This window comes from Nansenia antarctica (genome assembly GCF_963989245.1).
Source record: "Nansenia antarctica genome assembly, chromosome: 7".
Taxonomy (NCBI): Eukaryota; Metazoa; Chordata; class Actinopteri; order Argentiniformes; family Microstomatidae; genus Nansenia; species Nansenia antarctica.
The window spans coordinates 7,383,130-7,407,859 of record NC_137677.1 but is presented as its reverse complement, the minus strand read 5'-3'; the positions used below and the strand labels follow the sequence as shown (position 1 = coordinate 7,407,859).

The 24,730-nt window shown below is 47.0% G+C and overlaps 3 protein-coding genes across 3 annotated transcripts in view; 2 read left to right on the top strand and 1 right to left on the bottom strand.

Annotated features, from left to right (window-relative positions):
• The window catches only part of edem3 (ER degradation enhancer, mannosidase alpha-like 3), a 14,447-nt gene extending 6,106 nt beyond the window's left edge, over positions 1-8,341 (bottom strand). Inside the window, 13 exon segments of the mRNA XM_080536067.1 lie at positions 408-532; positions 956-1,039; positions 1,355-1,438; positions 1,984-2,109; positions 2,498-2,595; positions 3,938-4,043; positions 4,207-4,341; positions 4,791-4,944; positions 5,420-5,532; positions 5,676-5,715; positions 6,218-6,318; positions 6,715-6,760; positions 6,893-8,341. Of these exon segments, the coding sequence (XP_080392193.1) occupies positions 408-532; positions 956-1,039; positions 1,355-1,438; positions 1,984-2,109; positions 2,498-2,595; positions 3,938-4,043; positions 4,207-4,341; positions 4,791-4,944; positions 5,420-5,532; positions 5,676-5,715; positions 6,218-6,318; positions 6,715-6,760; positions 6,893-7,011 (1,331 nt within the window). The 5' untranslated portion in view covers positions 7,012-8,341.
• A 949-nt stretch (positions 8,342-9,290) lies between these two features.
• npl (N-acetylneuraminate pyruvate lyase (dihydrodipicolinate synthase)) lies at positions 9,291-14,380 on the top strand. The gene is made up of 12 exons (XM_080535783.1): positions 9,291-9,377; positions 9,807-9,879; positions 10,018-10,091; positions 10,267-10,354; positions 10,517-10,574; positions 10,745-10,820; positions 10,977-11,069; positions 11,612-11,757; positions 12,012-12,058; positions 13,005-13,089; positions 13,197-13,236; positions 13,444-14,380. Exons 2-12 carry the CDS (start codon positions 9,809-9,811, stop codon positions 13,590-13,592), a joined length of 927 nt encoding a protein of 308 aa, XP_080391909.1. The 5' UTR covers positions 9,291-9,377; positions 9,807-9,808; the 3' UTR covers positions 13,593-14,380.
• Positions 14,381-15,059: 679 nt separating this feature from the next.
• Positions 15,060-18,892, top strand: LOC308161651 (cysteine-rich motor neuron 1 protein-like). The gene is made up of 5 exons (XM_080535694.1): positions 15,060-15,327; positions 16,455-16,694; positions 17,154-17,315; positions 17,533-17,715; positions 18,020-18,892. Exons 1-5 carry the CDS (start codon positions 15,138-15,140, stop codon positions 18,265-18,267), a joined length of 1,023 nt encoding a protein of 340 aa, XP_080391820.1. The 5' UTR covers positions 15,060-15,137; the 3' UTR covers positions 18,268-18,892.
• Positions 18,893-24,730: the final 5,838 nt, after the last annotated feature.

Below are 24,730 nucleotides of genomic sequence, written 5' to 3'. Positions count from 1 at the left end.
GAGGGGAGGGGAGAGGAGGGGGGTGGAGAGAAAGATTCATCAACAAGATTCATCAAATTGGCAGGAGGGAGAGACCAACGTCAGAGTGGAAGATGGAGAGATTGAGAGAGAGAGAGAGAGAGAGAGAGAGAGAGAGAGAGAGAGAGAGAGAGAGAGAGAGAGAGAGAGAGAGAGGGAGGGAGGGAGGGAAGGGAAAAAGTGAGAAGTAACAAATGAGGGCAGTGGGCCAGCGACAGACATTAAACACCGTAGATTTATCTGGCAACCTGTCACGTCACCGTTCGGCCACCGTAAAACCGCTCACCTCTGTTGTACCGGCCGTCACTCAACGACAGTGTCCTTCCGCCCCCTCCCCCTCCTCCGCCCCAGCCCCCCCCCAGCCCCTCCTCCTCCCCCTGGTTACTCACCGGTCCTCGTGGCTCCCGGTGCGCACGTCCTTCATGGCGGCGAAGCCGCAGGGCACGCGGGCGAAGCGGTTCAGGTTGTCCAGGATGGTGCGGGCCGCCTCCAGGTAGTACGGGTCCTTGGTGGCCTGGGGGAAGGACAGACAGACAGACACAGACAGACAGACACTGTTAAAAGGGATTCGTTCATTTTTTTTTTTTTTTTGTCCGATGTTAGGCGTTCGTTTTCCACTTCCTTGGAGGTGTTGGGAGGCTCATCCACACACTTTTTCCTTTTTTTTTCGTCACATTTCCATTCTTGAGCTTTTCTTTGGCTGGCTCTAGGGGGTGAGCGTTGTGCCAAAGCTGAAAGAAAATCCCTTTAAGAGACTGTGGCTACACTACTGAGCCAAGCAATAAAGAAGACCACTGACCAAACACAGAGAGAGAGAGAGAGAGAGAGAGAGAGAGAGTGTGTGTGTGTGTGTGTGTGTGTGTGTGTGTGTGTGTGAGAGAGAGAAAATGTCCCCATGTCGATCCTACATAACAGTGCATTTCTCCACCATCATTACCTTGTACAGGAAGTAGGTGCTTTCTGCAAACTCAGGCCTTAGCGGGTGCTGGGCCCAGTGTACCCTGAAGTCGGTGGTGAACGCCTAGGGAGGGGAGGAGAGGACGAGATGGATGGGGGGGTGTCAGAAATACAGCTGAGCTAGGGTGAAGACAGACAGAGAGGGAGAGACTGAGAGGAACGTTCCATCCCTCACTGTACCTCATCTCTATCAATTATTTTTTTATTTTTCATACATCATGTTTTACATCACTATTTCCACTTCTGGTTAGATAGCTAAACTGCGTTTCGTCGTCTGGTACTCTTGTACTCTTGCGATGACAATAAAGCTGAATCTAATCTAGTCTAGTCTAGTCTAACAAAGGCACGGTAGGGAAGAGACATGAAGGAACACGCTTACCTCAGGGAGGAAGTTGTGTTTCTTGGTGACTTGGTACAGCATCTCGTGGGTCTCGATGGCGGGGCGGATATCTCCCTTTAATACCTGGCTCCACCAGAAAGAGTTTTTTTTCAGAGTCAGGTAAAAAAAGGCCCTCTATTTGTCTCCGTGTCCTTTCATGCACCATAATGATGCGACATAATGACGCACCGTAGCCCTTGTTCTAGTTTTTCATTTCCCAGGTGGGGACGGGCTGACTATGTCCCCTGCAGGCTTAAACACATTTATGGAGAGTAATGTACAGTGAAAGCTTTCATTTGTTTTTTTCCGTCCCCCTATGGCTGTCTTATTATAGCCCGTTGTACTGCAGAGCTTTAGAGCAGAGCTGATGGTGACAGGGTGCCTGTCTGTGTGTCCGTCTGTGTGTCTCTGTCTGTCTGTGTGACCGTCTGTCTGTCTATGTGTCTGTCTCTGTTTAACTGTCTGTCTGTCTCTGTGTCTCTGTCTGTCTGTCTGTCTATGTGTCTGTCTCTGTTTAACTGTCTGTCTGTCCGTCTGTCCGTCTATGTGTCTGTCTCTGTTTAACTGTCTGTCTGTCTGTCTGTCTGTCTGTCAGTCTGTCTGTGTGACCGTCCGTCCGTCTGTCTGACCTGCAGACCAGGGAAGAAGGCCAGGAGAGAGTCCATCCAGGTGCGAGCAGGCAGCAGAGGCTTGTGGATGTGGACGTCCAGCAGGAGGGGAGGCTGGCTGATGTACTTCATTATAGACGCATAGTGCTGTAACAGAAAAGAGGGGGGGGGGGGGGGGGGAGAGGGGGATGATGAGTGAGACTCGCTGAATGGGTTTCTCCGATTCCTCACATTCCTCTCTCTCTCTCGCCTCCTCCTCTAAACGCGTTGGAGGAGAAGACCTGATGGTCTCTGTCTGTCTCCGTCACTGGACCTTCTCTAATGACCTCCTCTAATGACCTTCTCTAACGACCTCCTCTAATGCATTCGGAGAAGGGGGGGCGGCCTCTGACGACGAGCAGGAGTGACAGAATCTATTTCCCAGCAGCACACTCAGTCAGCGCCACAGAGGCTCCGTAATGGAGGTCGTGACAGGGTCCCATTAATCCAGGGGGGAGAGGCGGGGGGGAGGGGCGGCGGAGGTGACGTCACTCACGATGTTGAAGCGCTGCAGGAAGAGGTCGTCCCCCAGCAGGACGTAGGCCTTCAGCAGGTACTCGTAGTAGGAGTCGATGCCCGCGCCGACGCCGCTGTCTGGAACCACACACACAACAACACACCTTCTCACAAACTACACACCTTCTCACAAACAACACACCTTCTCACAACTACACACCTTCTCACACAACACACCTTCTCACAACAACACACCTTCTCACAAACAACACACCTTCTCACAACAACACACCTTCTCACAACTACACACCTTCTCACAAACAACACACCTTCTCACAAACAACACACCTTCTCACAAACAACACACCTTCTCACAACTACACACCTTCTCACACAACACACCTTCTCACAACTACACACCTTCTCACAAACAACACACCTTCTCACAAACAACACACCTTCTCACAACTACACACCTTCTCACACAACACACCTTCTCACAACTACACACCTTCTCACAAACAACACACCTTCTCACAAACAACACACCTTCTCACAAACAACACACCTTCTCACAACAACACACCTACACACAACAACACACCTTCTCACAACAACACACCTTCTCACAACAACACACCTTCTCACAAACAACACACCTTCTCACAAACAACACACCTACTCACAACAACACACCTACACACAACAACACACCTTCTCACAACTACACACCTTCTCACAACAACACACCTTCTCACAACTACACACCTTCTCACAACAACACACCTTAACAACACACCTTCTCACAACAACACACCTTCTCACAACTACACACCTTCTCACAACTACACACTTTCTCACAACAACACACCTTCTCACAAACAACACACCTTCTCACAACTACACACCTTCTCACAACAACACACACCTTCTCACAACTACACACCTTCTCACAACAACACACCTTCTCACAACAACACACCTTCTCACAAACAACACACCTTAACAACACACCTTCTCACAAACTTAACACCAGGGACAGCGACGGAAACAAGTCACAGACTTTATCACTCTATCCCTGATAATCACAAATGCCTATGTATTATTTATTTTTTTTGTCAATAAATCAAATTTTAAAAATGTAAAAACCTTCTCACAACAACACACCTTCTCACAAACAACACACCTTCTCACAAACAACACACCTTCTCACAACAACACACCTTCTGACTCACTCTCCCTCCTCTCTGCAAATTCACTCTCTCACCCCTGCCGACCGACTCTCCCCCCACTCTCTCCCCACTCCCCCCTCTCTCTCACCCCTGCCGACCGACTCTCCCCCCACTCCCCCCTCTCTCACCCCTCTCTCCCCACTCCCCCCTCTCTCACCCCTACGGACCCACTCTCCCCCCACTCTCTCCCCACTCCCCCCTCCCTCACCCCTGCCGACCGACTCTCCCCCCACTCCCCCCTCTCTCACCCCTGCGGACCCACTCTCCAGAGTGGATGTTGATGGTGGTTCCCACCAGGTTGCTGTTCCTCTGCCTCTTCTCCCACAGGAAGTCCAGGGCTCTCCGAGCGTGGTTCTGTGTGTGTGTGTGTGTGTGTGGGTCATCAATCAACTCATCAATAATCAACAACAGTTACCGTGGTAACACAACTACTAGTCCTGACATGAGAACAACTCTGAATAAGAGCCGTCAAGTACAGTACGAAGATGATGATGATGATGATGATCTGTTACTGTACCTCAAACACAGGGTCGCCGGTAAAGCGACTTAAGGCGGCGAACTCCAGGATGATGGTGCCGGCGCACGCCGTGCAGGTGTCCGTCTCTGTGCCCGTTCTGGTCGCGGGACCCCTGACGCCGTACTTCAGATTGACCTGTTGAGCGGGGAGGAGAATGGGGCTGTCGATGGGGTGTGAAACGCGGTCTTAAACGCTCGTGAGACGTCGCTCGTGAGACGTCGCTCGTGAGACGTCGCTCGTGAGACGTCGCTCGTGAGAACCCACAGAGCCGCGGAAACAAGTCACGTCTCTGATGACAGAGGCGGACCACTGCTGCGAGCGAAGCACCGACACGGAAAACGGAATGATTACGTAGTCGTGATCTGAGATGGCTGCTGTGCTGTCGCCCGTGTGCTGGAGGCGTCCTTTTAGCAAACATGCATGACGACACGCTCTCTCGACCCTATACATGTGTGTGTATGTAGAGTTTGTGTACAGTGCGTGTGGACATATTCCCATTTTTTACATAAGTGTGTGTGTGTGTGTGTGTGTGTGTGTGTGTGTGTGTGTGTGTGTGTGTGTGTGTGTGTGTGTGAAGGGCGTACCCTGGGGTAAGGCAGGCCACTGCTGGTGTTGAAGGCTGGCAGTAGTCTATGACCCAGGTCTTTGGCCATGTGGAGGAGGCCGTCCCGGTACCACTGCATGTGGTGGCCCTTCTCCTTTAGCAACACGGCCATGGAGTGGCCCCCCAGGAGCCCTCTGGAGACACACATGGACTGCAGTTTAAGACACGCGCACACACGCACGGACACACACACGGACATACACACACACACACACATGGACAGGGACACACACGGACACACACACACACATGGACACGCGCACACACGCACGCACGGACACACACACGGACACACACACACAGAGACATGGACACACACGGACACACACACACACACACACACAGACACTCACACACACACATGGACAGGGACACACACGGACACACACACGGACACACACACACACACACACACACACACACACAAATGGACAGGGACACACACGGACACACAAACACACATGGACAGGAAAACAGACACACACACACGGACAGGAAAACGGACACACACACACACGGACAGGGACACACACGGACAGGAAAACGGACACACACACACGTGATTTTCCCCCCACTCAACTATCATGGGTAATTCCCTTCCTCTCTCACCCCAGCACGCGGATGTTGGTCTCAAACACAGACACCACGATGTCGTTGTCCAGCCTCACGTCCGTCAGCACCCGTCTCACTGCAGCCTCGAACTCTGTGGTCTTGTTCAAAAGCTGTAAAAGCACAGGCGGGGGGGGGGAACACGCCGAACGGCGGTGACAGAAATGTCAACGTCACGTCGTCCCACAAAGGGCTAAAACCAAAACCAGGAGACGGCCCGAGGAGGTCAGAGGCACAGACGACACGAACGACTCACCGCTAGAGTGTCCAGAGTGTCGATGAGCGTGAGGGAGAACCTAGAACACACGGTCGACAAATCAATCACAAACCGATCACATTTCCTCAACGACTGGGAAAACGTAAACCGTTTACAACAGGACGGCGTATCCCAGTGAAACCGTGACGAAGTACGTCCCCAGGTCTCCCCCCCTTCCTCCTGGGTTTTGCACTACTCCCTCCCTCCCTATATGGATCTAAAAGGACGCTGTTTGACACCGATTGATGTTACCATGGCTCTGATACCAATCAGTCGTGTTTAAACCTATGCGGGGGGGGGGGGTGTTGTTGTGAGTAGGTGTGTTGTTGTGAGAAGGTGTGTTGTTGTGAGAAGGTGTGTTGTTGTGAGATGGTGTGTTGTTATGACAAACAAATTGCACTTCAAAGGGAAATGGATGGATAATTTGGAGGCAGGCAGGCGGGCGGGCAGACAGGCAGGCAAGGCAGGCAGCATTCAACACAGATTGACTGTGTCTCCTGTTCACCACATCCTACTCTGGCCCTGCAGGCAGCAGCACTCACTTCCCCAGCGCGTCATCCACGTCTCCCCGGCTGGGCTCCAGCCCACGCACCCTCCCCCGGCACGTCAGAGGCATCAGCTCGTCCGCTGGGTACGCATGGTCCTGGGGAACACAACCACACAACCAGCGGCAGCTTTTACAAAACAAACACAACACAATACCGTATGTTGTGTACGCAGTATGATCATAAACATATAGCTGACTGACATAGACCCCGATATAAAAGAAGAGATTAAAACCAGCTTAGATGGTGGGCACTGAAGTAGAAAGGCATTTCCAAAATCAGGCTCGCTGGCACTGACCTGAAATGAGTTGTCTATTGGCTGAAACTAAATCAATTAGGAGAGCACTCTGTGCTTTTAGCATATTGCAAAACTAGATTCGGCAGAAAAGGCAGAGGCCTGCGCTGCAACAAATGTAAGCGGAAATTAATAAATTCCCCCCTAAACGACTCTCTCTCCCTGTGATCTGAGAAAGGGGTCGTGTGAGGTGACTTACCATATAATTGCCATAAGCATGGTCAAACATCTCAACCACTTGGTTCCTTAGGGGGTTGGGGGGGGGGGGAGAGAGAGAGATGGAGAAACAACCAGTCAGCATAGACCCATCATCCTCGTTTGGCTAAGAATTTCTGTCTCCCATCTGGACAACGAATCGCAACACCATCCTCACTTACCTCAGTTTGTGCTTCTCCTCTCGAGACATACCATGTCCCAGGCTGCACAAGGTGCCCAGCAACAGCAGCGAGGCCGTGTGCATAGGCACAGGGCGAAACCACGACAACAACGTCCACATGGCTACTACAACCTGGCTCTCAAGTCAAGTACAACTGTAGTCCACCATTACACTAATACACAACTAATACACAAACACACAGAGATGAACACCGCCGTCCTCATGGGCACATGTTCAGCACCGGGGGACACTTCCAACCGGTCCCAGTCTCTCTCTGGTCCTATTGCTATTTACTCGCAAACAACATATTGAAGTTATCCTGTTTATAATGCCCGAGACACTGTTACTCATCAGCTTGTCGCTGCCCATTTAGACGCCACTCCTCGATCACTCACTCACTCACTCAAATCCAGCTACAGTACAAATCCAGATGATGTTGGAGGTGGGAGTGATGAGAGAGAGCCTAGGACATAGGAGTTCATCTCAGATCAAACATGTATTTCACAGTTCATCTCAGATCAAACATGTATTTCACAGTTCATCTCAGATCAAACATGTATTTCACAGTTTGCAGGAATGCTGTGTTGTGTAAACTGATAGGAGTGACTTGTCACGGAAATGTGTCTTACTGTCTAAAGGTAAACATTCAGAACACACACACACACACACACACACACACACACACACACACACACTGACTATCACAGTTCCTTGTTGACCTGTTATGTCACACCTGTTTGTCTTCCGATCCCTTTCAACACACTGATCTACAGTATCGGGAGAATGACACGTTGACACACGACACACCAAGTCAGTTCTTCGGTGTGTCAACACAACCCTGTCTCTCACACTAATCCCTAAGTAGCTTTTCTAATTGGCACGATTCACACGATCGATTACTCAGTCAGGCAGTAGCTAATCATAATGCACAGCATCTAACTAGTAAACGTTCTTGTCATCAAGCAAATCAGGTAATCAGGCACTCAACAGCTTAGCTATGATCTCATATTATGAGCACTGTATCTTCAGATGTACTGTAGGTAATCACTGGAACATCATTCAACAGCCCCACATAGAAGACCTATTTACTAGCCATCATCTTGTCCTGGAAGATAGATAGTTAGATAGATTGAAAGATAGATGGGGGCCTTCTTGTCAATATGATCTAGTATTATTTCCTCCTGTTCCTTTGACAGCTCTCTTATCTCCCCTTTCGTGTCTCGTCAGCCCAAGTTGGAAAGCCTTGCTAGCTAGCTAGTTAGCCAAGAAGCTAGCCAGCTGGTTCGGTTTATCAACAACAGTCCTGATTCATACAAATCAAGTAAGAAACGTCGCCAGGGTCCATTCGGGCTTTGGGTCAGTCAGTGTCCCCCCAAGGTGAAGTTGTTCTTGTTTTCCTGTTTTTGAAGCGAAGTATTTGGTCCACCTTTGATGTGTTGGGGGAATGAGCCCGATTTGCGAGTATTGCTAGCCCGGAGACGAATGCGCCTCCTGTCCTGTTTAGTTCGTAAATACGCTCTGGAAATCTGATCAGCACTCGCGGAACGCCTCTCGTCCAATCAAACGACTCGGTCCCTTTGTGACGTTGAACACCGTGTGCGCTCCGGCGCTCTCGGAGCGAATGTGCGAACGCAGCCTTAGATAAACGTACAACAATATCCGCATCCGCTACGGTGTTAGTTCCGCCCTCGAGTCCCGCCCCCCCTACCCCACCTAATCACGTGATGTTTTGTGTTTGTCGAGAAGAAGAATTGTGAAATAATTACTACTCCGATATTTTTTAAATAAGTAAAAATCCATAAAAATCGTAGATGTCAAGGTACATACCGTTTGGCATGCGTTAGGGTTCTTTAGACATTGACGGAAACGTGATTAAATCTGCCATCATCTTTTGAGATGTCACTACATTTCCCATGAAGCATAGTGAACACGCCCCTTTTTGGGTGATAGAAGTATAGAAGTTTGACTGGCAGTCAATGGGAATTTCTGGTCTTCGCTACTTTAATCCGATAAAATAAGAAAACCGTAGTGCTTTTTAGATATTAGGAGCACAAATCCGATCAATGATCGACGTCGTTATATAGAGAAAATTAATGAAATAGGGGTTGATTCATCAGATCAGTCATACGTCATCTCCCTGTCATCAGGGATTTGTAGTTCTAAATCTGCCATCATCTTTTGAGATTGACTACATTTCCCATGAAGCATCGTGAACTCGTGAATACGTTGCTGGATGTCACATGATCCACATGGGGCGATGACAACAAATCCCTTTACAGCGGTTTAGGGATCAACTGAGGATCGATCACATGGTGACCCTTGAACGCTGTCATTATAAATGCTGCATACATACTTGCCCTCGACTGTGATCTTGGCTGTGTACTTCAATAACAGCAACATCAGTTCTCGTTGAAAAGATTGAAAACTGCTTACAGAAACCCTGTTGTTAACATTTCAACAACATCCCTCCTTTTCGGACTCTTTGGGTAAGTTTCACCAAATATAATTATGAATAATATCAAATCATCTATCTCCGTTATATTATTTATGCACATTAACAAGATTGTTGTCTTTATTTGCACTTGACACCACGGACCTCATTGTCTCTTCGCTTGTTTTAGAGCATTTTCGCTTTTTAATTTGTCTAGTGTGTAATATTTGTGATATGTTTAATATAATATGTAATATATGTGTAATAATATATATATAATAATAATAATAATATATGTAATAATATGTAATATATGTGTATATGTTTGTGAATATGTGAATATGTTTTTCTGTTTTTGCACCTTCAGAAGAACCACTACAATTTCATTGTATAGGCAACTGTACAAGGACAATAAAGTCTATTCTATTCTATTATATTCTACATGACATTGCACAGTCAGCATAATTGTGTCTGTCTCCCTCAGCCATGGCTCCAGCTGCTGTCAGACCCCTCACCGGGCTAGTCGCAGCCACCTTCACTCCTCTCACCCCAGAAGGGTAGGTGATTTGAACATTTCTCAACAGAATATATTTTTTATTTTATTTTACCCCAATTAACCCATTTCTGTCCCACCTCTCTCTTTCTCTCGCTGCCCCCTCAAAATTTGAGATGTTTAATTTAATGTTCCTCCACAGTGAACTCCACCTCCCAGGGATAGGACCTTATGTTGACTACCTGCTAGAGCATCAATGTGTTAAAAGTGTATTTGGTAAGAGGACATTTCTTATTAATGTTATGAATGAATCTTCGTTTTCTCCTATACTGTGAATAGCGTATGATCAGGTATTCATTTTGTCGAATAAACTTGTTATAAGCTGTGTGTTGATAATATATATAATATATCATATAATATAATTCCCTTCTATTAATTTCTTTACTACCAGTAAATGGCACCACGGGCGAGGGTATGTCTCTCAGTGTGGAGGAGAGGAAGTTAGTTGCAGAGGAGTGGTGTCGAAAGGGGAAAAACAAGTAAGTCATACATGAGTTATATGACTTTACAAGTTTACACCATGTTAAACATTTTTGTATTGCGTGAATGTAAATTAGTCACTTTGCTCCCTGCCTGGCTGATTCTGTGTGTGTGTGTGTGTGTGTGTGTGTGTGTGTGTGTGTGTGTGCTTCCTTCCACAGGCTGGAACAAGTCATAGTTCATGTGGGTTGCATGAGTCTTAAGGACTCCCAGGATCTGGTAAGTCATTATCTACCACAACCTTCTGACACACACACACACACACACACACACACACACACACACACACACACACACACACACACACACACACACACACACACGGTGTGTGTTTCAGGACTGTGCCATACTCTCTCTCTCTCTCCGCTTCCGCTGTGTGTTCTCTACAGGCTCGCCATGCAGCTGAAGCCGGGGCTGATGGGATAGCGGTCATCTCTCCCTCTTTCTTCAAGCCCGCCACTGCAGGTTAATGAGACCTTGTTTCTCTGCTGTAAAAGAAGAAGAACTGCTCGTGTGTTTGTTTGTTCTTGGTGACTTTCAGCTCTACCTGTTATAATCCTGAACAAATATTGACTGTGTGTGCGTGTGTATTTCCTCCCTCTCCCCCCCTCTCCTAAAAAGAGGCCCTGAGGAAGTTCCTTCAGGAAGTAGCCTCAGCCGCCCCAGATCTGCCATTCTACTACTACCACATTCCATGTGTGACCGGCGTTAACTGTGAGTGCTTTACGTTCAGTTGATGTGGGAGGGACACACCTGTTGATACACCTTTGCAGGAGTATTCATGCTTGGAATCACATGCTTGCTGGGTTCCACCATGACACAGCAGGAAACCCTCATAAGCTGTAGAAATAGAAATATAGGGGCGCTTGGGTGGCGTAGTGGATTAAGCGCTGAACATGTACCGCAGGGCTCCCGGTTCGATTCCGGCCGCGGACATATCCTGCATGTCATCCCTTCTCTCTCTCTCTCACCCATCCTTCCTGTCATAACCCCTACTATATCTGTCATTAAAAAGAAAAATATGAGTGGGACTGCCCCACTCAGAAAAAATTACTTTAAAAAAAGAAAGAAATAGAAATATTAATATCTTTTGTCCCAGTCTACTACTTTTGACACACTCTCAAGAGTCCATATGCCCTGTCCCAGTCCATTTGACACAGATAGCAGTAACGTAAAATACAGTTTACACGGACATGCCTCGGTATGAAGCTTGGTAACAGACTGTTGTTGAATCTCAGATCATGTTTTCCACTCAGTGCATGCGAGGGACGTGATGGAGGGCATCGAGAAGCAGATCCCCTCTTTCCGGGGGTTGAAGTTCAGCGGTAGTGACCTGATGGACTTCGGTCAGTGTGTCAGCTCCAGTCCAGCTCACTGGTCACTCCTATATGGCATGGATGAGGTCTGTCTTTCAGTTTCTCTCTCTCTCTCTCTCTCTCTCTCTTTCTTTCTTTCTTTCTCTCTCGCTCCCTCTCTCTGTCTCTGCAAGCCCAGTTCATCGCTGAGTGCCTTTCCAAGCATGCCCCCCCCCCCTGTCCCCTTGACATTCTTCATAGTTCAGACTCTGTACTGTGTCTTATCCTTACAGAATTGCTATGTTAGTGTGCAACAATATGTCTGTCTAAACTAAAGAACATTTGTTTTGCTTTTTAACAGCAACTTCTTGGAGCTCTGGCTATGGGTGCCAACGGGGCAGTGGGCAGGTCAGTCCCCATCCCATAATAATATTATAGCATATTATGTGATCCTAAAACTGTTGTTATATTCAGTGGGCACTTCAACACATAAACCTTCATAATATGAAGGGGGAAAAAACGGAAAGCTCTTTGGTCATTTGCGCGACTTGAGGGCTGCTGTCATGCGGACCTTTCCACCCAACCGTGTCACATATCCTCTTTATTTAACCTGGGGGTTTATACAAAGGAGGTGCCGTGTTACATAGCGTTCAGAAATAAGTACTTAGTCTAGAACAGGCATTTTTCTTTCTATGGGAGAATGAGCAGCTCTATAGATGTTTTTTTTTTTTTTTTTTACTTTATTGAGAGTAAGGCAGATGATACAGATATACAAAAACAATACTTTTCAGTTTTTTTTCTTCTTTCTTTTTCACAAAACACAAACATCACCCGCGGGGTGTTCCCAAAACATGGCTTCTGACGCACAAGGTCCATTTGTCTCAAATCACTCAGACTATTATCGCATCAGACTATTATCAGAGAATTACCAGAGGGACACAGGGTGATATAGTATATACATTAAGCATCTGTTACATGCATATTTAGACACAATATATATATATATATATATATATATATATATATATACATGTATACATATAATATACTTAACTTGTTTGTATGTGTGTCTAAATATATATATATATATATATATTTCGACACACATATTTGGTCAAACAAACAAGTTAAGTACTGGTATGACTGATGTTCAATGAGAGGACATCCACATGCAGGACCAATTCTGGAGATTCAGATTCCTTCATATGCATAGGCGCAAACTCTTCCCTTCAGTAGAATACAGTACCTCTCTCTCTCTCTTTCTCTCTCTCTCTCTCTCTCTCTCTCTCTCTCTCTCTCTCTCTCTCTCTCTCTCTCTCTCTCTCTCTCTCTCTCTCTCTCTCTCTCTCTCCAGCACGTACAACTACCTGGGCTGGAGAGCGAACAGCCTCTTGTCAGCATTTGAGAAGGGGGACCTCGCCCAGGCCAGGACCATCCAGGTACGCCTTCCGCCCAGGTTCCATTTAGCTTCACTTGGGTTTTCATTGTATCTGTTCATTTGATTGTATCTCCGTCAATCTCGTTCACTGATGATCTCCCTTTGCAGTTCCAGGTGCAAGATATCCTCGCCTACGCAATGAAGCAGGGTGAGTGGAAGGAATTGTAGTGGGATGTTTATTATTGGGATGTTTATTCACTGATCTATTCATTATGGCCCATGTGTTATCTCTGGTACTACTGCTGAAACTAGTAGGCTTGTGAGTCTAGGCATGTTGTCATTTGTTTTCCTGTGTGTGTGTGTGTGTGTGTGTGTGTGTGTGTGTGTGTGTGTGTGTGTGTGTGTGCTTGTGCAGGGTTCGATCTCACTGTAAACAAGCAGTTGATGAGTGAGGTGTCAGGATTGGCTCTGGGACCTCCACGTCTGCCCCTCCTCCCGTGTCCCCAGGCCCGGGCCCTGGCCATCGCACAGAGACTCCAGGACGTCGTCCTCAGGGAACCTTAACGGTTGTGTTAATAGGCCATTATGAACGTTACTGAATCAGTGAGAACAGTCCTCCATTTATTTTCTCACACTATCCTCTTGGCAGTAGTTCAGCATCTCCTTCATCTACTGTCACTGTGCCTTGATAAACTAGAGGAGGAACAAGCTAATACTATTAACAATCAGGTTTACAAACAGATTAAGATCATAAAAAGGGTTGTGTGTCGATGGTTAAAGGGTTATTCTGGAACATACTTTTCCAAGACTGGGCATTTGAACTGTACTGTACTTTATTGAAATTTAAACAAACATTCCCACTTGCAACAGGCCACAGTGTCACGCATCATAGCAGTAGCCTACTGTCACTGAAGGGAACTGTTGAACAAATTTGTTTATGATGATTGAGTTGTTACAGAGGAGAATACTCTGTGTATCTTAAAAACGGCTTCTTCTAATATCGTTTTATTAAACGTGTATGTACGTGATGTATTTGCTTACTAATTTCATGTCACGGAGAAACAATTATGCCATTTTGTGTGACAAAAAGTTTTTATGGAAGTACTGTATTGTATTCTACTGGGCCCTGTCCAACAGTGTTGTTTAGTTAGGTTTGGTGTTCCCTGTATAACAAAATGTTTGATTCAAAACACTCACTATAACTGACTTCTGCACTTTCAGTTAAATCTTTGTAACACCTTTGTACAGTAGATATTTTTTAAATGGCTTAAAATAAGTAATAAATTGAAACTTTATACTTTTTGGGATTTGTATGCTATTCTTTTTCACTGTTCCCATTGATGGCTGGCTTATTAAATGCTAGTTTTTCTGCTAATTAATCAGTCTCTCCTCTCTCTGGTTATTGTCATAGGTTCCTTCCTTGTTTCTTCTCCTTTTCTGTTTGTCTCCGTCTCATCTGCAAGGTGTGTCAGATCTTGTGTATTTGTAATACAAAAAGCTAAATGATATGTGTGTGTGTGTGTGTTTGTGTGTCTGTGTGTGTTTGTTTGAGGAAGAGTGAGCCTTTCAGTCAGACAGAGAAGTGCTTTGTTCATGACGGTGTCTCTTGGCTGTGGTGTCTGCGGCTGCTCTGTGTTCTCTCCGGGCCCGCTCCCCTCCCCTCCTTTCCTGTGCTCCTCTCTCCTCATTATGACACATTCCAGCAATGCTCACACTTGCCCATTCACTCTCCATTAATTAGAGGATTGTTTATTGATTGATTATAGATTCTAATATCACAAAATCTGTAACTTTGCGACAGATATGTAATTTGGTGTGCAGTATGGTTACACTATCGAACCAATGTTACGTAAGGAAGTTGATGTTGTGAAATCCTGTTCCAAATAGTTTGAATAGAATCTGTTTACATGTAGACTGTAGAGATAAAGAGAGAGAGAGGGAGCCAGAGGGGAGTATGTACGTGGCTGATTTTCGGGCAGATATGGTTGGTCAAGGATCTGGCTGCAGGACAGTGGGAGGAACTGGAAACATTCAGAAGCCTCTAAAAGGGGCTCAAGCTCCTTTTCAACCTCAGGCGGTGGTGCATTTGGAATTAAGAATCATAGAACCATGGCTTGGTTTTTCCTGGGCTTCTGGGCACTACTGTTAGGCTGTTGTTGCCCCTCACTGCAAGTGGGGCAGTATACTCTGGGTAAAGGGCAGAAATGCAGCGGGTCGACTGCGGGCCATTGTGAAGCTGGCCTCGCCTGTGTTTCTAACAGCTCTACAGATACGTACGGCGAGGAGGCAGTCTGCATCTGTGAGTCTCCCATCTTTCCTCAATCATCATTTGTTTTTGGAGAATAATTGGTTGCTTTTGAACTGCTTTCTTTTTTCTTTTTCAATTTTTTTCCCCACTTTCCAGCACCACTGTCAAATACCAGCCGTACTTGATGTATTGTGTGTTGACTCAACTGTTTACTGTCCCTCTCAAGTGTTTGTTGAAATAGTTTTCTTATGCCTGGATAAGAGATTCAGATTCAGATTCAGATAACGTGTATTGCCATTATGCTTGACACATATAGGAATTTGTTTTGGCATTACAGTAGGTGCGTTTATGCTTTTTTCCCATGTATACATGAACAAAAACAAATGCAAAAACAGGACAACACAGGACAGACATTGCAGTGAATAGTGCTATATATATATATATATATATATATATATATATATATATATATATATATAAAGTGCAGTGCAGACTTTTTCAAAGGTCCAGTGCATATTCAGTCCCGAGCAGACTTGGGGGCGGAGGGTAGGGGGAAGCCAGAGTCATTTAGCAGCCTGGCGGCTGAGGGGAAATAACTGAGCCTGTGGCGGGCCTTTACTGCTTTAGGCAGCCGCAACCTTCTCCCAGAGGGAAGCAGGGTGAGGAAGAGAGTCAAATAAGTACTTGTCAGTGCCTTCAACATACAGTATGTGTAAAGGTCTCTAGGCACAGAGGGAGGTCGACACAGAGGAACGGTGTAGAAATGGAATGTTTTATTTGGTACACCGTGGCAGCAGCTCAGCACCCCTTCCCTCGGGTGTGCTGGCGTATTCAATAATAGTCTTTAAGTGCAATAAATAAATGCAGCGCGACAGCCGACTGAGGCTCCGCCTCCTCTCTCCCACTTCCCTTTCGGTGTCGCTTGGCCGTCGCTCCGTCACTGCCTCTCTCTCGCACTCAGCAGGTGCTTCCTGTCATGTTTCTCGTGGGAACAAACACACACAGGTTAAATAGACCAGTTGGATAACGAGTCTGATTACTAACACCTGTCGGTAATCAGCCTGTTATCCACCCTCCACCACAATCTGGCTCCACCTGCAGGCCAGAACGCGCCATGCTCCCCAAAGTACGATATGCAGTACATTGCCTTGATCGTATCTGTATCTCCTGTTCTGTAGCTCCCCCTTTCTACCCGTTCTGCGCCCCCTGCTCGGAGGTGAAGTGTCCCCGGGTGCGGCGTATCTGCAAAACTAGACACATGACAGAACCGTGTGGCTGCTGCCAACAGTGTGGCCGCCAGAGGGGCCAGCTGTGTGGGGGCCGTCAATGGGAGAAGGGTTACTGCGACACTTACCTCAGCTGCGCTCTGTTCGTGGGCCACGAGCCTGCCTTACCCCCCCACACCGGCGTGTGCAAAGGTAAGAGGATTGGGATGATAACAGCTAGCTTATGAGCTGACATTGAGGTATTGCCTAGACATATTGTGAGTGGAATTTGGGTTTTGAGTAACAGTTATGAAAGAGGTTGATTATGTTAGCGGATCCAGCTTGCTCTGATAGGTTGTATTCTTTTCTTTATCAAAATGAGTGTGCAAATTGTCTCTTTTCATTGACATTTCATTTGAACGCCTCATGACAGTTAGCTTAGAAACATTGATACATCATTTGGTAACCCTTTAATTAGTGAGCAAGTTCATCAGATCTATTGTTATTGATTCATACAAGGCTTCAGGTGATAAATGGTTCACAAATGTTGAACAAAGTTAACGTTTAGAGGCAGACCTTGGAATAAAGCATTTCTCTTGCCCTCTTTTTCCTCTCTCCCTTCATCGTATTCCACTAAACTCATCCTGTCTGTCTGTGTTCTCTGTCTACTAGAGTTACCAGGGCTGACGGCGGATGCCTGGGAAGATCCCCTGTGTCCCTGGAAGTGGGGCTGCAGCATCAGGACGGGTGTGTGTGACTGCTACAACGTACAGACCTGCTACAATAGCCACCACGGTTACGATGATCCAGAAACATGCCAAAAAGAAGTGGAAGGTGAGTGCTGTACGGTATATACAGACATGTGAAATACCTCCCTGGTTTGGCTATTTCTTTTCTATTGCTTTATACATAAAAAGCAATAGAAAAGAAATATATATATTAATATATATTAATATATATATATATAAGCCCATCATGTCTCTGGACTGGACTGAGGTTTGTAGTATGATTCAATGCTGAACTTTATTCAATTAACTTCCTCCCCTCATAGTCCGGATGTACGGATATTATGAGCCGTTGGACGAGAACCCGAGTGAACCCGAGCCTGTACCCGAGCCTGTACCCAAGCCCTATATGAGTTGGGGCTGTGATTTGCAGGGAGACCAGTGTGTGTGTTCAATGAAGGATATCCGTATACGACGACTCTCTCCAGACCAGTGTGAAGACCTGCGGGGTGAGTTAGAGTTAGAGTTTCACTGAACAACATTACAACCGTAGTGATAGCGATATCCCAACTCTATTTGATCGAGCATCTTCAACTTTTCAAAAACAGCAGAGGACAAATTACTGAGATTTAGGCGATTTGAGGCTAAATGGCTATGGATTCTTATCTCATATTCTCTTTCTCCCCTGTGTGTGTGTGTGTGTGTGTGTGTGTGTGTGTATGTGGTCTGTGTGTGTGTGTGTGTGTGTGTGTGTGTGTGTGTGTGTGTGTGTGTGTGTGTGTGTGTGTGTGTGTGCACGTGCGTGTCTGTCAGAGAAAGCTCGCTGCAGTAATGTCCACTGCCCTGAGATCCCAGCTCCACCTTGCCCTGCTGATTCCTTCTTGACTGAGCCCTTCACTCCTCCTGATCAATGCTGCCCACAAATAACTGCTATTTGCACATGCAATTTTGAGAATTGCCCCAAAGCACCCACAACCTGCCCTCCTGGGTCCCACGTCAGGCGTGTGAAGAGTGCAGAAGGCCGTCCAGGAGATTGTTGCCACATGTACCAGTGTGTGTAGGTTAGACACTTGTCTGGGAAACCAAGAGAGAAGAGGTGGGAAGAGGCAAAGGGATCAAATGTGTTTCACTAGGGACTGCATGTACATTACATTTCACATGTATTCATAGAGCTAACCCACATTATTCTTTACAAATGCCATTATTCAAGAGGAACATTATCTTGATGATTTTAAATATGATTGTCAAACGTGTAAGTCGTTAATTTCAGGAAATGTGTAATAACAAAATAAAATACTGAATTACAGAACTGATGTCTAGCGGTAAGATATGTGTACTGATTCTAGTAGTAAATCTTTCTATGATCAGGAGGACATTCGATTTTGGACATTCGACATGTCGATTTCGCATCCACAATCAAATATGATCTAGGATCCCAACCGTTGTATGTGTCACGATGTGAATAAAACCACACATGTATGTATCTCACTGCATAATAAAGAAAATGTGCCATGATGACATGATGATTAAGTAGAACGTATGTCAGTAGCAGTGCGGAGCTAGTGGATCTAGTCCAGGGGTGGCCAACCCGTCTGTGTGCGGCTCTTTGCCTGTCTGTGTGTGGCTCTTTGCCTGTCTGTGTGCGGCTCTTTAATCCATTAATTAATAAAAGTGCGTGGCTCACTCTCTGTGTCTCGATAGACCTTGTTTTGGTATGGCAATCTATGGCACTCGCCATACCTGGATTCAAAAATAATAATAAAAAAAAATCCCCAGAAAATGTAATCTGAGTCACGTTGTGTCATGTTGGTGATTTTATCCACTTCACACAACGGTAACTCAACATCCTCCCGGCTCCATCTCACCCCACCAGCCAAGCGCTGTAGTGGAGCGCAGGGTTGCCAGACGGGATTTGACCATTTCCAGCCCAACCAGTCTAAAAGCTGCCGAATCCACCCGTCCAAGTGTGACCAAAAGTAGCCCAATCTGGCAACACTGGTGGAGCGACATCGGTTCCTCAATAAACAAGCCACAAGTAACGTTCATGTTAAAACCTAGTCCATGATTCTCGTTCATTCAGGTGGGTTAAACAAACTGTATATGAATGAATGAATGAATGGACTTTATTGTCATTGCTACAGTACAGGTACCAAACAACGAAATTTAGGAGGGGTGGCTCCCCTGGTGTTAGGAAAGGGAAAAAAAAAAACTTTAAAAAAAAAAATCACAAGAAGGGAAGGAGCTGGTTTACATAAATAAAGGCTATGTTGTAGGAGTGACGGCAATAACAGGACGATGTAGTCGGTTTGCCGGTAGAAAAACAATCATGTGCTTTATTCTCACTCTCTGCATGCGTACTGACAACAACAACATTCATTCATTTCCGTCCCACTTATATCCCGTCATATCACCCGCTAAGCAGCCTGGGTGATGGAGTAAACACAAACATATCAACAGTGCTTTGTACAAGGCTGGAACGCCGTGAATTACGAATACTCTGCTCGCTAACGAGCGGTCACTACACACGTCCCCCCAGAATTCACAAGAACCGGCCCCAAAAAACGGTCAGGGACTCTGATAACTCGCCCAAAGCGACTCTGGCGCCCTTGAGCAGGCACAGGAGACCGAGGCAGGGGAAAAACAACAGGCGGACGTTTGGCCGGCCTCGGACGGCAGGGCAGGGGGTCTGCAGGAGCTAGGGTCGGGACTGTTTTAACAGGGGGGCGACCGCGGCGAGGCGGGTGGGCCACCTCGATGGGACGGTCCAAGTCCAGATGAGCTGGCTTAAGGCGATCCACCGAGATGCGTTCCTTACTACCCCCCATGTCGATAATAAAGGATTTGTCGCCTGTCTCCACGACCCGGTAGGGACCATCATAGGGCGGTTGCAGAGGGGCTCGATGGGCGTCTTGGCGGATAAAGACATACCCCGCTGCCTTAAGATCAGGCGGGACACGTACCTTAGGAACGCTGTGGCATGAGGTAGGGATCGGCCGGAAGGACTTGGCCTTGTCCAGCAGCGCACTTCGCTGTTCTGGTGCTGACCACCCGTTGGCCAGAGGCCGTCCCACTGACGGAGACTACCACAGCTGAGGTGGCCCGCGCATTCATCGGCACCTGGGTCTCCCGGTTTGGGGTCCCCTCAGACCTTTCCTCTGATCGGGGGGCCCAGTTCACTTCTGGCTTATGGACTTCCATTACTCAGCAGCTGGGTGTCTCCCTCCACCGCACTACGGCTTACCACCCACAGGCCAATGGCCTGTGTGAACGTTTTCACAGGTCCATGAAGGCTGCCCTTAAAGCCGATCTCTGGTAATGTGGATGATTAAATCCAACTGTGAAATGAGAAAAGACAAGGAATACAATAGATTGAATGCACAGAATCAAACATTTATTGACTCATTCAGGTGGGCTTCTGGGTCTTCCTGGAGGTCTTCTTGAAGGGGTTGAGGGCTGATGCCATCCTCCTGAAGACGGCCGCTAGGGACAGGAGGGAGGGGGGGGGGGGGGGAGAGAGAGAGACATTAACGTAACACAGAATTCTTTTTTTTTTTCTTTTTTTTTTCTTCAGATTTTATCCCTTTTTCACCCAATTTGGTAGCCAATTTAACCCAACTTAGCATCCAATTATCCCCTGCCTATTGCATAGGATCCGCCGCACGACCCCGTGGCCGGCAGTCCCAGAAGAGGCCGCCAGGCAGACTAGCTGACTGGCTCCTCGAGCCCAGCACCGTTATTCCGGCGCCCAGGGGGCGGTGTTGCGCGACGGATCCTAGTCCAGAAATACTCCTTTTCCGCCCTCGGAAGCGGCCGCCCAATATGCCGCTTCCCGTGTGCCTCGGCCATATCTGGATCTGGCGAGCCGGGATACGAACCCTGGCCCCGGTGGGCAGCATGCACTAGTGGCCAGTGCGTAGACCGCTACACCACCGCGGGGCTGAATTCTTGGTTTTTCAAGGATTACATTTAGTCTCATAGTGTATTGGTGCTTGTAGTAATGTTGAGGATTAGCTGATTCATGCAGTATCAACCCTACAGCAGAAGGATCTTCCAATCAGTAGACTTACAGATGCAGCCTTCAGCCTTGGGCTCCTCTGCTTCCTCTGGGGCTGGGCTGTCCTTCTTCTCGCTCTTCTTGGAGCTCTGTGAAAGTATTACAAAAAAAGTAACATGTTTACGTGATAGGCCTATCTATCTATCTATCTATAATTAATGGAATTGGTAAGACACCATGGGCCGGTTTCACAGACAAGGCTTAAGCCTAGTCCTGGACTAAATCACACTTTCAATGTAAAATCTCCATTGAAGATGCTTTTTAGTCCAGGATTAGGCTTAAGCCTTGTCTGTGAAACTGGCCCCATAACTCCTAAAAACACTGTGTATGAGAGGAGATTGTGTATATTAGTGTTGTTCCGATACCATTTTTTGATCCCGATACCGATACCGATACCTGACCGTGCAGTACTTGCCGATACCGAGTACCGATCCGATACCACGGCGTTTGAAAAAACAAAACAAAAAAACATGTTTTTTGAGCCGCATACTCACCTCGATGTAAAATTATTGCTAACACTTAGTCTGGCACTGCTCAAAACCTTTTTTTTTTTTACGTTTTTGTAAAGTACTCGCCGATACCGATACCAGCATTTTTGTGCGTATCGGTGGCCATGCCGATACTAGTATCGGTATCGGAACAACACTACTTTCCATTGTGAGCTAAGTCAAAGGCATGGTCCGCATGCCACGGTTGCTACAGATGGGGTTTGCACATCTCACCTTCTCCATCATTCTGGACTGCACTTCTGGTCAATTCATCTCCTAATTTTAGCACCTCTATTTTGTGAGTGCTCAGCTGACAAGACCTCCCATGAGGTTCTCTACCCCAGTTTTCTGTGTACGTAAGCACATTTTGGTTGGCAGTAGGCACTAGGTGCCAAACTGCTACAGATATACCAGGGTCGTTTGGCAATATTTGAATGAAAAATAACCTGTCTACTACAACTTTAAACTATATTGCCAGTAAATAGAACTTAGCTGTTGATATATCTGGTTTAGCCTGACAAAAGCACTATTCCAGCAGAGTATTGGTGCGCTCTACTGTAGCAGTCTTGTAGTGGTACAGTATAGCTACAGTTAGCCTTAGCTAACCTGAGAGATGTGGGACTGTGGTTTTAGCGACAGCATTAGCCTTAGCTAACCTGAGAGATGAGAGGTTAAGTGCTAATGCTCTTATCCGCACACTACGCCCTATATGTTTTAATCTCACTGTGTGAGATCATGTAATATGATCCACTCATAAAGGCTTGGGTCTGGTTAGCCTAGCGACTGTGACTGTTGCATTAGCTAACCTGAGTGATGTGGGACTGTGGCTTCAGCATTAGCTAAACTGAGAGATGTGGGACTGTGGCTTTAGCATTAGCATTAGCTAACCTGAGAGATGTGAGACTGTGGCTTTAGCATTAGCTAACCTGAGTGATATGGGACTGGGACTTTACCATTAGCATTAGCTAACCTGAGAGATGTGAGACTGTGGCTTTAGCATTAGCAGGGCTCTCAAGTCTCACGCATTGGACGTGAGACAAGGTGTGGCGTGTGAGCGTGTGAACGGGTTGAAATGCGCGTGTCTCACGCCCAATGCGTGAGACTTGAGAGCCCTGCATTAGCTAACCTGAGTGATATGGGACTGGGACTTAAACATTTGCTAACCTGGGTGACATGAGACTGGGGCTTGTCCACGTCTCCGTCGTTCTCGTTCATGTCGCTCAGCAGGCCCTGCACCTGGTACTCCAACACATAGCTGTCGATGAAGCGCTCCAGCTCCTCGATCTCCTGCGAGAGTGTGCTGCCGGCCTCCGAGGACGCCGACGCCACAGACGAGTTCTCCATGGCAACTTGGCAGCCACCGGCGGGGGGGGGGGCAGGGGAGGGAAGGAGGAGAGGGACCTGTGGGGGGTGGGAGATAAACAGTTTGTTAATGAGATCAAATCAAAACACAGCAGGTAGGCACTACACATCACTTCAAGTCAAGGTGCAATGTACAGCATTTCAACAGTTAGAGCTTGGAGATCAACTATCCTCTATCTTCAGTTGTTCCAAGTTCTGACTGAAACCTGCACAACAAACCGAAGTCCCTCTAGCCCCAATGACCTCTGAAAAGTAACAGTGCAGTACCACTACTACGCCACTAGTCACGCCACTACTCGTCAAGGAACTGTTTCCATCCCCAAGTCAGCCTTCATTTCTGTCATACACCCTGCAGCCCCACCAGCCTAGTCCTAGCCGGCACCAACCCCAGTCACAGAAGAGGTGTCTCCCTCTCCCTCCAGGATCTCCGAATGCCATTTACAGCTTGGCTGTAATCCCAGATTCTTTCTTTCTTCTTGTCACTTTCTCTCTCCGTCTCCCTGAACTCTACCTCATCCCTGCTCTCCAATGGTGACGTGCCTGCGCGCTGACATGACCCCTACCTGGTTGACACGGGAGAGGTCTGGCTGCTAAGCTGCTTGAGCACTGGCTACGCAAAGAGGATTTACTACTGAGGCACGCAGAACTGATACGTCGAGGGTTGGTGTGCACTTGCAGGCTATAAGCCTTTGTTATGTTTTGGTGGCTACATGTATAACCTAGACTAGAAAGTGAGCCACGGCAGCTGATGATATCATAAAGAGAATAGGCTGAAAACGTAATGAGTGATCAATGTGTAATAATAGTAGGCTGCATTTATTGTAGCCATGTAGCCTTATGTAGACACGTATGTTTGATGATGATTCTTCACACAAATTATGAGATGATCCAAGCACCACATACCTTAAAGTCTAATGATTGTTTCTCTACCTTTGACACATTACACCCTATATGTTTTGTCACTGTGTGAGGGTAATAAGATCCACACATACACTGACGCTTGCACCTGGTTAGCCTGGCACTCTGCGAACAAGGCTAACGGTAAGTTTCTGACCAACAGAAGGCTAGTCTCAGTGTCTTGTCTACCAAACTTTAAAAATTGACTTTTTGGGAATGGGAAGGAATTGACAGTAGACGGAAATGACACGGGCTGACAAGTTGCCTGTCTGGCTGTCTGGTTTAACAGTGAGAAGCGGTGCCAGCAGAGGGCTAATTGCTTGCAGACAGACAGACAATACACTTGGCAGACGGACAAGCATTCCCTCCCCTGACAGAAGCAGGTGGCAGCTACAGAGTCCTATAAAAGGCTGTGGCTTCATTATCTTGTGACAACATCTCATTCCATCATACGACCCCGACTGCAGTACTGTAAAGCCAGTGTTTCCCACAGGATGCTGTGAGACTGTGGCGGGTCGACCACAGTCTCAGCTAAAATATTGTCGATCACGGCCCACCACAGTCTCGCCGACGTATGGGTAACACTGCAAGCAGCAAACAGAGGTCTGATTAGGCGCGTCAACTGCTTGAACGAAGAATTCAGAAGATCCAGAAGAGCAGGTTGCTGACATAGATAGGCCTTGAGGAAGGCAAGCGTTGTCATTAGCAGTTAGCAGAGCAAAA

Excerpts from the sequence above, each read along its gene's own strand:
- LOC308161651 (XM_080535694.1), top strand. The coding sequence starts at position 15,138 with ATGGCTTGGTTTTTCCTGGGCTTCTGGGCACTACTGTTAGGCTGTTGT. Across the intron at positions 15,328-16,454 it reads CGAGGAGGCAGTCTGCATCT|CTCCCCCTTTCTACCCGTTC; the intron begins GTGAGTCTCCCA and ends CCTGTTCTGTAG. Across the intron at positions 16,695-17,153 it reads CCACACCGGCGTGTGCAAAG|AGTTACCAGGGCTGACGGCG; the intron begins GTAAGAGGATTG and ends TCTGTCTACTAG.
- npl (XM_080535783.1), top strand. The coding sequence starts at position 9,809 with ATGGCTCCAGCTGCTGTCAGACCCCTCACCGGGCTAGTCGCAGCCACC. Across the intron at positions 9,880-10,017 it reads ACTCCTCTCACCCCAGAAGG|TGAACTCCACCTCCCAGGGA; the intron begins GTAGGTGATTTG and ends GTTCCTCCACAG. Across the intron at positions 10,821-10,976 it reads CTTCAAGCCCGCCACTGCAG|AGGCCCTGAGGAAGTTCCTT; the intron begins GTTAATGAGACC and ends TCTCCTAAAAAG.